This window comes from Apodemus sylvaticus, chromosome 15 (genome assembly GCF_947179515.1).
Source record: "Apodemus sylvaticus chromosome 15, mApoSyl1.1, whole genome shotgun sequence".
NCBI classification, from domain to species: Eukaryota; Metazoa; Chordata; class Mammalia; order Rodentia; family Muridae; genus Apodemus; species Apodemus sylvaticus.
In genome coordinates, this window is record NC_067486.1 from 71,144,218 (window position 1) to 71,157,378 (window position 13,161).

The 13,161-nt window shown below is 41.6% G+C and overlaps 1 protein-coding gene across 2 annotated transcripts in view; it reads left to right on the forward strand.

Moving 5' to 3' along the window:
* The first annotated feature begins 1,877 nt into the window (after nucleotides 1–1,877).
* The window catches only part of Atp13a5 (ATPase 13A5), a 136,438-nt gene continuing 125,154 nt past the window's right edge, over nucleotides 1,878–13,161 (forward strand). For both annotated transcript variants that reach the window (XM_052158013.1, XM_052158014.1), the window contains exon 1: nucleotides 1,878–1,940. In XM_052158013.1, the coding sequence (XP_052013973.1) occupies nucleotides 1,878–1,940 (63 nt within the window). The remainder of the gene's footprint in view (nucleotides 1,941–13,161) is intronic.

Genomic DNA, 13,161 nt, shown 5'->3' on the forward strand with positions numbered 1-13,161 from the left:
TCTTCTTGGTCATAAAATCTCTTTGCTTGGAGAACAACATCCTCACATATATTTTCAAGTGAGGGAGAACAAAAGTTAAAAGGAATGAATGAAGGAAGGAAGATAGAAGGAAGAAAGGAAGGGAGGAAGAAAGACAGAAAGAAAGAAAGAGAGAAAGAAAGAAAGAGAGAAAGAAAGAAAATCTTTTCTTCCAAGATAACCTTCCTGGGTTAACCTGCCCCCTCAGTGGCCCTTATTGTATTGCTGTTGTTTAGAGTGGGGTCCTGGGGCCACTTTGGACAAGTCGTGACTTATTGGTGCATTTAATTTAGTCATGTCACTCAGACACAAAGTTAATCTTACTTCAGTGAATTTGTAGGTAACAGGTAAAGAGTGGTCACATGTGCTTTTCACCAACCAGAGCTCACGAGGATGCCACACTTGAGTCTGAGCTTGACTTGCCACTGGACTGCAACACCTGTCTTCTGGATAAAGAGCCCCTCAGTCACTTTGCTAGCATGAAAAGCTGTACCCCGTGTCTATTCTCTGCAGTGATGTCTTCCAGGGCTGGGAATTACACTGATTTATCCTATATGTCAAGAAGGACACAAGAGGCCACTCAAGGAATGGGTGATGATTTTAATGAATGGAAAGAACAGAGCAGTCTTCTAATGCTTTTCACCATAGTCAACTTACTCCCACGGACAAGGGACAAGGTTTCCCTTCAGTAGACTAAATGCAAGAAACCACAAAGAAAATGGCAAAACATTGGTATGTGTGTGTGTGTGTGTGTGTGTGTATGTGTGTGTCTGTGTGTGTCTGTGTATGTCTGTGCATGTGCATCTGTATCTCTGGGTATGTCTGTCTGTATGTGTGCTTGTACATCTGTGTGTGCCTGTTTGTGTACAATTCTCTCTTTCTCTCTGTATGTCTGCATATGTGTGTGTGTATGTCTGTGTGTCTGTGTACGAGTATGTGTGTATAACTAATTAACCAGTTAACCCAAGATTGGGTCCATTTTCTTACCCCTTTTGAGAAAAATATAAAATTCATGGGTGATTATTCAGGGGTGGGAAATTCACATTATATCCCTAGTACTCATCTTTCTTGTTCCCCCTCCCTTCCAGTTTTGTAATTGTAGAGTCACGTTCTTCGGCAGCTCCTTCTCCAAAGCATTTCACCTTGATTAGTGCTGCGATTGCGATGAAGGTGATGACCCGCTTCTCACTGGAGGTGGCAGAAGTTGCGCTTGGCCTTTTGCAAGCATCATCACAAGCCCTCATCTCAGCCCTACAATTATCACTGGCATTTTACATATCAGAAACTAGAAATTCAGACTACAAGGGATTCATCCAGGGTCCTCAGTAGAGTGGGTATTAGAACTCCATTCCTGCCCCTGATTCCAGAAGGCATCCTACAAATCTCTTCTTCCAGTTTCCATCAACACTCTTACCAAGCTCACAGCTCCTCCAAATTCCACAGGCTTCCACAGCACTCATAAGACAAAGAGAACTCTATTGTCTTGTGTTTTTAGTGCAGTGACCATTTCAATTCTTTGGCAGGGACTTTCATGGGCAGCATGTGAAATTGCTTTCTAGTGCAACAGCTCCTCCTACCCCCATCATTCCTTCGGTCTGGAGGCTCTTCACATGTAGCTCAGTAAATAAACATTAGGAATAAAAACACACATCAAGCAGATAAATGAACAGACCAATACTGGGGCCAAGGAGAGGCTCTCCTCACTCTCCTTTGTTGTTCTAATGGGCAAGGTGCCAACGGGTTTTGTAAGCACCTGAGAACAGCGATGACGAGTAGTGCCTGAGTCACAGAGGCACAGGTGGCTTTGACATTCCCCCCGCACAGTGGTCAGAAAGAACCCACTCACCACGCTGCTCTCAATGGAGAAGAGCAAGAAGGATGGCCACCAGGCTGTGCTCAATGAAGGAGAAGAGAATGAGCTGGTGAGTGTTCTCTCTTTTCCTGTTTTCTCAGAGCGGGCAAAGGTTGTTCACAGGTACAGGAGAGGAGATACTGTGGTAGCAGCAGGGTTGGTTCTGGACCTCAAACAGTTTGGTTCTGGTGACAGCGACAGAGGTGTTGTTGTTGTTGTTCTTGTTGTTGTTGTTGGTGGTGGTGGTGGATTGTGTGTGTGCATACGTGCAGAGACTGAGCAAGCTGTTGCTCTTGGTGGCTGAGTGAGTTCTTGAGAAGGGGACCATGCATGCACAGCACAGGCTGTGGTGCTCTGTGATGAAGTCGCCTATGTACTGAGATCAAGGGAGGCTTGGGTACTGAGTGCTGAAGAAACCACACTTAGTCTGAGACTAGCATATTAAACATTTCTCCTTCTTTTCTGCTTCCTTTTTTTCTATTGCCCCTTCATCTAAACTTATATAAATCTTAAAGAAAGCTCTGTAGTGTCCATTTGATGCTGAGCAGTTTATATTTGTGATTTCACTTAATCTTTCAACCTCGTACTGAAGGAACTAATCCTATTTTATAAGAACGATATCTGAGACGGAGGAGGTTAGGTAACTCAACCAAGGTCATTAGACAGGCTGGAAATCCAGCTCACTCCTTGACTCTTTATAACCCGGCTTGTCCACACTCAAGCATGGCATAGAGGGATGAGAGTGGGAGATGAGAAAAGGAGAGAGAGAGAGCAGGAAAAGGAACACCAGAGTGAACGGAGGCCAAAATGGAGCCAGAATCTTGGTTCATATATCCGGCGGTGTCAGGTTCCCAGCTGTTCTTCCTCTTCACTCCTTAGGAAAAGCTTTACCTGTTACCCTGCTACCCTCATTTATTAATTTAATATCAATGAGTGACACAGCTACAGCTCCGATGGGCACTAAGATGGCTACTTCATGTGTTTTTTAATGCTAGGAAAGTATCTGGTCCAAACTGAAAGGCCCTGTATGTGTAAGATACATGTTAAACTTAGAATTTAGCTAAAATATCCTGTTAATACTTTCTGTCTTGGTTATGGATGGAAATGATATTTTAGGTAGGTTGACTTGGATAGAATCTATTATACACATTAATTCTAGGGTAGATTAAGTTGGATAGAATCTATTATACAAATTAATTCTACAGGCTCCTTTTTACTTCTTATTTGGGCTTTTGGGAAATTCAAAACTGCAAATGTAGCCCACTTGCATGCTTTCTCGTACCTCACTGGACTTAGTGACGTCATAGCGCTTTAGCATCTGTTCAGCCCTGTTCATTCCTTCATCATCTGACTGCTTTAGATTGAATGCTTATTTATTTAAGTATTCATTTATGTATTTATTTATTTGCCCCGTGGAGAGGGGAAGTCCTGAAAGCACCACATTGCTCTTCTTCTTTCTTAACTATGTGTTGCATTTGGTATTGTAGTTGTTCCATTTACATGGGCTATCAGAGGACTGAGGAATGGGCCTATTGCTATGGGTTTTCTTCATTTTCATGGTTGATCAAATATTTGTAGAGCTGTCCCTGGAAACCTCTGTTTGGAATACTATTGGGAATAACAGTATTCTGATAACCTTATACTGTTAGGGCATTGTATTAGTTTGGGTTCTCTAGAGTCACAGAACATATGGATAGTCTTTATATAGTTAGGGAATTTGTTGATGACTTACAGTCTATAGTCCAACTCCCCAACAATGGTCAGCAGCAGCTGTGGATGGAAGTCCAAGGATCTAGCAGTTTCTCAGTCCCGAGGGGCAAGCAGGCAAGGAAGAGTGAGAGAGAATCTTCCTTCTTCAAATGCGCTTATATGTCTCCAGCAGAGGGTGTAGCCCAGATTAAAGGCTGTAGGTCTCCAACAGAGGGTGTGGCCCAGATTATTGGTGTGTGGGTCTCCAGCAAAGGGTGTGGCTCAGATTAAAGGTGTCTGCATCCATGCCTTTAATCCCAAATGATCTTGAACTCAGAGATCTCCTTGTCTTAGCCACTATGCTTCAAGATCTCCATACCAAGATCCAGGTCAGAAACTTATATCTCTGAGCCTCCAAATTAGGATCATAGGCGAGCCTTCCAATTCTAGACTGTAGTTCATTCCAGATAAAGTCAAGTTGACAACCAGGAATAGCCACTACAGGCATTCTGGGAGGGAGATTGTCAGTGGAGTCTCCTTCCCACATCTTACTCTGGGACAGACAGCATAGAGGCAAACCTTACTCCAGCCCATGGGGTAAGGTAACCATGAATTTGTGACTCAGCTCCAGGCAATTGCTGTCCTGCAGTCAACTGCTCAGTGTTCTCAGACTTTCGGAGTTCAGAGGAAAGCCAAAAACGTTAGAACGTTTAGCCAAATAGTTGAATAACCTGATTATATACCATGGAGATGAATTTTCTGAAAACAAAAACAAAAACAAAAACAAAAAACAATCAAAAACAAAAAAAAACATCATAGGCAAATGGTTGGAACTGGAAAATATCATACTAAGTGAGGTAACTCATTCACAAAAGAACACACATGGAATGCAGTCACTGATAAGTGGATATTAGCCCAGAAGCTCAGAATACCCAAAACACAACCCACATATCAAATCATTCCCAAGAAGAAGGAAGGAGAGGGCCTGGGTCCTGGAAAGGCTTGATGCAGTATTGTAGGGGATTGCCAGGACAGAGGAGTGGGAGGGGGTTGATTGCGGAACTGGCAGAGGGAAGAGGACTTATGGGACTTAGGGGGAGAGGAGAACTGGGAAAGGGAAAATAATTTGGAATGTAAACAAAGAATATAGAAAATAAAAAGAAAATATCATCACAACAAATTGAAAAAAAAAAAAAAAAACAACCAAAAAGCAACCAAACAAAAAAAAAAACCCTAAAACAAAAAACAAAACCCAACCATTAGATCAAAGTAAACCTAGGTCTGGCTTAGGGTTCATTTTGGGGTTGCAGAACAGTGGCACCCACAGGGTCTCCCCATTCTTTCTTCTTTTGCTGAAGGTTCTCCAGGGCCTAGTGTGACGTCTGCTTACATTTACCACTGTAAGTAAGCAATCTGTGGTGATGCTGTGGGAGAATTTGAGGAGAAAAGTAGACAGTGTTAGATCAAATAATAAATTCCTCCTATCACACTTAAGGCAGGAAGACTATTTTTTTTTAATTTTTTTTATTCGATATAATTTATTTACATTTCAAATGATTTCCCCTTTTCTAGCCCCCCTCACTCCCCGAAAGTCCCGTAAGCCCCCTTCTCTTCCCCTGTCCTCCCTCCCACCCCTTCCCAGTTCCCCGTTCTGGTTTTGCCGAATACTGTTTCACTGAGTTTTTCCAGCACCAGGGACCACTCCTCCTTTCTTCTTGTATCTCATTTGATGTGTGGATTATGTTTTGGGTATTCCAGTTTTCTAGGTTAATAACCACTTATTAGTGAGTGCATACCATGATTCACCTTTTGAGTCTGGGTTACCTCACTTAGTATGATGTTCTCTAGCTCCATCCATTTGCCTAAGAATTTCATGAATTCATTGTTTCTAATGGCTGAATAGTACTCCATTGTGTAGATATACCACATTTTTTGCATCCACTCTTCTGTTGAGGGATACCTGGGTTCTTTCCTGCATCTGGCAATTATAAATAGGGCTGCTATGAACATAGTAGAGCATGTATCCTTATTACATGGTGGGGAATCCTCTGGGTATATGCCCAGGAGTGGTATAGCAGGATCTTCTGGAAGTGAGGTGCCCAGTTTTAGGAGGAACTGCCAGACTGATTTCCAGAGTGGTTGTACCAATTTGCAACCCCACCAGCAGTGGAGGAGTGTTCCTCTTTCTCCACACCCTCTCCAACACCTGCTGTCTCCTGAATTTTTAATCTTAGCCATTCTGACTGGTGTAAGATGAAATCTTAGGGTTGTTTTGATTTGCATTTCCCTAATGACTAATGAAGTGGAGCATTTTTTAAGATGCTTCTCCGCCATCCGAAGTTCTTCAGGTGAGAATTCTTTGTTTAACTCTGTACCCCATTTTTTAATAGGGTTGTTCGGTTTTCTGGAGTCTAACTTCTTGAGTTCTTTATATATATTGGATATTAGCCCTCTATCTGATGTAGGATTGGTGAAGATCTTTTCCCAATTTGTTGGTTGCCGATCTGTCCTCTTGATGGTGTCCTTTGCCTTACAGAAACTCTGTAACCTTATGAGGTCCCATTTGTCAATTCTTGCTCTTAGAGCATACGCTATTGGTGTTCTGTTCAGAAACTTTCTCCCTGTACCGATGTCCTCAAGGGTCTTCCCCAGTTTCTTTTCTATTAGCTTCAGAGTGTCTGGCTTTATGTGGAGGTCCTTGATCCATTTGGATTTGAGCTTAGTACAAGGAAACAAGGATGGATCAATTCGCATTCTTCTGCATGCTGACCTCCAGTTGAACCAGCACCATTTGTTGAAAAGGCTATCTTTTTTCCATTGGATGTTTTCAGCCTCTTTGTTGAGGATCAAGTGTCCATAGGTGTGTGGGTTCATTTCTGGATCTTCAATCCTGTTCCATTGATCCTCCTGCCTGTCACTGTACCAATACCATGCAGTTTTTAACACTATTGCTCTGTAGTATTGCTTGAGGTCAGGGATACTGATTCCCCCAGATTTTCTTTTGTTGCTGAGAATAGTTTTAGCTATCCTGGGTTTTTTGTTGTTCCAGATGAATTTGATAATTGCTCTTTCTAACTCTGTGAAGAATTGAATTGGGATTTTGATGGGTATTGCATTGAATCTGTATATTGCTTTTGGCAAAATGGCCATTTTAACTATATTGATTCTACCGATCCATGAGCATGGGAGGTTTTCCCATTTTGAGGTCTTCTTCCATTTCCTTCTTCAGAGTCTTGAAGTTCTTGTCATACAGATCTTTCACATGTTTGGTAAGAGTCACCCTAAGATACTTTATACTGTTTGTGGCTATTGTGAAGGGGGTCATTTCCCTAATTTCTTTCTCAGCCTGCTTATCCTTTGAGTATAGGAAGGCCACTGATTTGCTTGAGTTGATTTTATAACCTGCCACTTTGCTGAAGTTGTTTATCAGCTGTAGGAGCTCTCTAGTGGAGTTTTTTGGGTCACTTAGGTAGACTATCATGTCGTCTGCAAATAATGATAGTTTGACCTCCTCCTTTCCAATTTGTATCCCTTTGACCTCCTTATGTTGTCGAATTGCCTGGGCTAGTACCTCAAGTACAATATTGAAAAGATAAGGAGAAAGGGGGCAGCCTTGTCTGGTCCCTGATTTCAGTGGGATTGCTTCAAGTTTCTCTCCATTTAGTTTGATGCTAGCTACCGGTTTGCTGTATATTGCTTTTACTATGTTTAGGTATGGGCCTTGAATTCCTGTTCTCTCCAAGACTTTAAGCATGAAAGGGTGCTGAATTTTGTCAAATGCTTTTTCAGCATCCAATGAAATGACCATGTGGTTTTTTCTTTGAGTTTGTTTATGTAGTGGATTGTATTGATGGATTTCCGTATATTGAACCAACCCAGGCAGGAAGACTATTAAGCAGATGGGGAAGGCCTGTGAATTATTCAAGGGCACTCTGGGGTTATTCTGCTGAGCTCAGCATAGGGAGAAAGCATTGTATAAGCTTGGAGAGCTTAGCTCTGTCCTCATTCTTGACTCCTGTTCCCAGGCCAGAATACACCAAAACAGAGCAACTGAACACTCACTGTCCAGTCCCAGTTTTGCACGATGACTGAGAAGATGGACCTTGACTTTGCAGTCTGTCATTGGCCTTCCCAACCTAGTCCCACCACTTCCGGTCTTCCTCATTATAACCCCTGCTCTGATAGCATCTTTGCCCTTCCTTTTCTTCTTCCTAAATCTGTGCCTTGCCAGGTGCTTCTCCTAGCCCCACCTTTCTCTCTTGTTAGTTTTGTTGAAGCACCCAGAGCTAAAAATTCTTCATAACACACACCCTCAGACTGGGTATCACAATTCCCCAGGAGACAAGATTGGCCTTGGACTGACTTGGGTTTAAATTCTGGTCATTGGATGCATTATCTTATCTGAGTGGCTTGTCACTACCACTTTAGATTGAGAGATGCTAAGTGGAAAAGGAAGACGGTGTCAGGCAACAATACCCAAGAGTCTGGATACAGTTCCATCTGAACTTCTACAAAAGAAGGCATCATTGTGTTTCTATTCCTAGACATACGGATCCATGGAATCCTTCATGTGCGTACATGTATGTGTACATGTGTGTGAATGTGTGCACAGATTGTCTCCTAAGCTTTCTTCTATTGAACCTCAATAAGAAAAGTGAGGATATTATTTCATATTTTTATGTATAAGAAAATTAATTTAGTAAAAGCTCTTTATACAAAATATGAACATATTTGTAAGTGTATCTGAAGAACTGTTACTAAAATCCATGCCAGTAAATCTTGCAAAAATTACTTCAAATAGGATAAAGCTGCCCATCTCTGATTTCTTTTTCATGTGGTTGTTGAAGCTAAGCTATGAATTTATAATGGTTAGACTTTTCTTTTTAAAAGTGACATATTAAGCCTATATATAGCAAGATATATGAAGGGAAAAGAATGTACAAAAGACATTAAAACATCACTTTTTACAGACACTCACAATCCCAAAATAGTATAAGCCTTCACAAACCACCGCTAAACCAACTCCTACATCCACCCCCACTACTTCATCCTTGGGTTGTTGTCAGTGAGAGTAACATACCTCAAACCAGTGGGCCCAGTGTTCTCAGAACAGGACTGAGCTGAAACCACAGTTAGTCTTGGGCTGATGCTGCCCATGGGCAAGACAAACAGGAAAGAGGTTTCATCTATCGTCTTAGGCCAATTAACAGAAAAGGCCCAACGCTGAGACACACACCCTCAGACGCTTTTATGTTTGTTTTTGTGCTGATTAGAAACTGAGTTCTCCCACAAGATTTTTATCCTGGAGGACATGCCATTCAATTCTGTCATGTTTTGGTATTTGAAGTGTGTTATTCTTGCCACAAACTCCCTCATGTCAGGCTCCGGACTACGGATTTTGGTGAGTTTTCAGGACTGGGTGTTTGGATGAAGGAGCTGCCGACTGCTTCCATTCCTCATGTCACCGTTGGACACACTGACATTACTGAGGTGATCACCCCCAGGTCCAACTCTGAGGTTCTTCCTTATCCTTCCTCCAAAGCGATAACCAACTCAATGATTAGGCCAGAGAGCTGTATGGTTTAGCTGTCCCTGCAGAAGTGTCTGGCACTCCAGACTCAGCCAGCACTGGCATTTTAGTTGCCTTTCCCCCTGAGACAAGAAGGTCAAGCTTGTTTGGCTGTCAGGAGGAGGCAATAGAATTCCTAGCTAAAGGTGTATCTGTAGCAACATCAGAGTCCAGGGGACCCTCCGGGCCTGCTCCTCTAGTTCCACAGAGGCAGTGTATTCTCACTCAGTGACCATGGCTGTGGCTGTGTGACAAATCTGTAGTGATACATTGGGTGTCAGTGTTGGCTGTCAGTAAGGAGTGGAGTGAAGAGGGCCGGATGTGTTGCTCATGCCACAGAGGTGTACCAGGAGGCAATGGCAGTTGATGTGAAAAGATTTGTAGATGCTGTTTTATCATTGTTACCCTTCTGAGAAGAAAACTCACTTCATCTCTTGTGGTCCAGGCAGCTCTGGAGGCATGCTATATGCATCTTAGCCTCTGCTTCAGGGTCCTCTATTTACAAGAGCTCTCCATGCTTTCTGAGCATGGTCTTCACTTAGGCCTCAGGAGGGTCACCAGTAGTACCACTTTTACTGACGTGACTCACAAATGGGTCCCTGGTACTCTCCTTCTATTACTGGTACTGAGTGTTTGGGTGTCAAACCCCCAAATGGGACCAACTCAAAAGGTTAATGGCTGTTTGGTGTGGAAGACATAGAAGGGCAAGGGTGGTATTTCACATGGTGGTAGTGATTGTCCCATAACCAGAAACTTCTTCAAGGCAGGGGATCCAGATGCAGTCAAAGAGTGCTATGAACCAAATGGTGGAGACATCTCTCTAGGCGCTCCTGGTTGCCTGAAGCCCTTACAACTCATAAGTTTTGTGAGGATCACATCTATGCTATGGAAAATGTTATGGCAAGCAAGTAGCTCATTTACACTGTGTTTTACATATGAAAATGGAAAGATGCAGGCAGATAAGTGAAACTGTGCTAAGAGTATTTCCCCTTTCTCTGATGAAAACTTGGGTAATGTTGAGTGCTTGAGTGCCAAAATCATAAAAAAGAGGTAATATGTCAAGAGTTTCCTATGAAAAATCAGTTGTGAGTGTAGCAATCATTGCACACAGCGTCCGCCATATGTATTTCACACCCCATTAAAGGACATTCCTACATTGTCTCAAAAGATTCTCAAAGGACAAATATTTTAAAGCAAATATTTAAATATAAAAGGTTTCCTATTGGTGCCTGCCAATATCCTTAACAACTTGAATGAAAAGTAGTTTACCAACCTTCAAGTGATACCTGACTGCAAGGAATATACAATTTCAGAGATAGAATCAAGATTTAAATTGTTCTTGAGGCTGGATTGTGGACAGGATACTATAGATACACTCTAACAGGCCTCAGTAGATTTAAGTGACTAGTCAGGTCTGTCGTGAGGCATGGTAGAGATATGGACTTAGTAGTTTTGCATGAAATAATAGTCAAAGTGTTTGACTTTATTGAGTGTGAATTTTAGTTGTTAGTGTATATAGCCATAAAAAATTAATCCTGGAATGTCTTAAGAACTGTCTGACGGAATACAAAAATTGTTCATTTTAACTTTTTTTCCAGAAAAAGATTAAGAACTTCTAATTCTATACTTTGTCATAATTTCAAGTGGTTAAGTTCAGTATGTGGTACCAGAAATCTAAGACATTCTCTTAGTTGGCCTACAAGGCATGCACAGTCTGTGAAGGATTACCTGTAGAGCATGCAGTAGACTCTCAGTTGTCAAATACGAGTAGAATCACTGTCTTTCCCTTAGCAGGGAATTGGAACCAAATAATTTCTTCAGCTCCTCTTCTGATCAGTGACACCCTTAGTCCCCAATCAGTCTGTCAGAGAGCATCTTGTGTTGTCTCCTGGCCTTAATGTAGGAAAAACACTAGTTCTCAAAATTGTTCTTGATAGTCCGTTAAGCATCTCATTATCCTGTGGTCCACACTTGCTGCTCTCTGCTATTTGCTTCACCACCAGAGTCCCTGGTTGTTCCCCTTTTGCATGAAAATACACAGTATATTACTGGTTGGTTTGGGTGATGTCCATAATAGAGTGACAGTATATTCATTTTCTTTAGTACTTGGTTTTGACTAGTATTGCTATTGACCAAAGAGTCTCTAGAAACACAAGGCAGAGTATTGTTAAGTTGAGCAACCTAATAACTGTTTAACATCACCCAAATTCAATCTGTTTGATCTACAGATAGAATAATTTATAGATATAAATAATATTTATTTTAAATAACCAGAAAAACCAACTTCACAGATTATTATAAAAATTAAATAACAGCTAAGTAAATAATCAAAAAACACTTGACATAAGCAAAGGTGATCCAAGAGCCCTTCTTCTAGGTATGGTGGCGCATGCCTGCAATTGCAGAACTCAGTAGGAGAAACCAGAGGGTCATGGAAAGCTCAGGGACAGTCTGGCTCACATAGTAAAGTGCCAGTCTAGATGGGGCAAAGCTCTGTCTCAAAACTGCAAAAACAAGTAAATATACAAACCTTAATAAAACAAGGGCTTCCTCTTCCTACATGCAGTACCATCCACTGAATAGGTATGATGTGTGAAGGAATGACTAGGCTGGTATTTAGCGACAGCTAGTATAAATTACTAAATGTAGCCAAATTGGGCCAGAGGGTGTTTGAATAAAGTCCATACCAATGTGATACAATTAATGTGCATAATATTATATTAATATTTAAGAGAACGTCAGTGTCCTGGCAGAGGTGAAGAGCAGAGTTTTTGGAATCTCTCTCTCTCCCTTTGAACATGTAAAGGAATCTGGCATGGCATGCCCAGACCGATGAAACAAATGGGCAATTGTTAATAAATAGAAAGGTGGTACTGGGTTGTTGCTTGGAAATAAAAGACAAAATATAATGAATTTTGCCCTTACTGAAGAAAACAGATATCTGCTTTCCTTGGACTTGATTCAAGTGACTTAAGTTTGATGTCTGCACAGAAAAAGCTAACTTGCTTTAAGCAGACTCGAACATCTCACTCATGAAGTAGCTAAACACATCACAGTAAAGAAGGCCACAAACAACAAATCACAAACAACAACAAAAGCAAACTCAGCGGCCATTGCTCTTTTCAGAAAGTGACTGTCAAAGGGAGGATGCGTTTGCTGCCTTGGATGAGTAAGTGACTTTCTACCATTACGTAAGCCTGAAGTATGTGCTGTAAATTATAAAAAGAAACATTCATTCTGCCTCTGTGCCTATAGTCGTGGATACTCAAGCAAAGATTTCAGATGGCTATGCCCACAAAGAGGAAACAAGAACAAAAGGAGATGAGAAAACTAGTCAGTATTGTATTCACAGTGAGAATTCGGCAATTGGAATGTCTCAAGGCCTGGAGCTACAGGAGTGGAAGGAAGGAATCCCAGAGGTGACAATGCTCCAGTATTCATTTCCTCGGGCATGTCACCCATTATCAGTCTGCCCCTGTTGGCAAGTGTGGGAGCTACATGGGTGGGAGCAAAGAAGTGCTGATGAGGTGCTTTCTCTGAGCTGGTGGCACCCATTTTATAACTGTGGAAAATGAGGCTTGGTTAAGTAACATGAGATGCACTCTGGAGTAGCATCAGAGGCAGGACGCTTTGATAAATCACTCTGTGTCTCTCTGTCTCTGTATCTCTCTCTGTGTATACACATGCTGTTACTACATTCAGCTAATCTTTAAATTAATTTGGTCTTTCCTCAAGCTCCTTTCTTCAGCTTCATAGACTATAAAGGCGAATGGTGTTATTTTGGGGCCTCTATTTGACTTTAACTTTGACAACTTGTTCTCTTTGGGAAAAGTGAAGGATCTACTTAAGCCAGTAGATCAATCACCTTTAGAAATAACATTTTGTTCTGCATGTTGCCTGTGGCCAAATTATTCTACAGTGACTTCAAAAGAACTAGCCACTAATCTGCTGAACATTTTGTTGAATTGTTGAAACAGCACCCATGACGATATTAACTCAACACATACTGCGTATTCAAAACATGTCAGGGAGC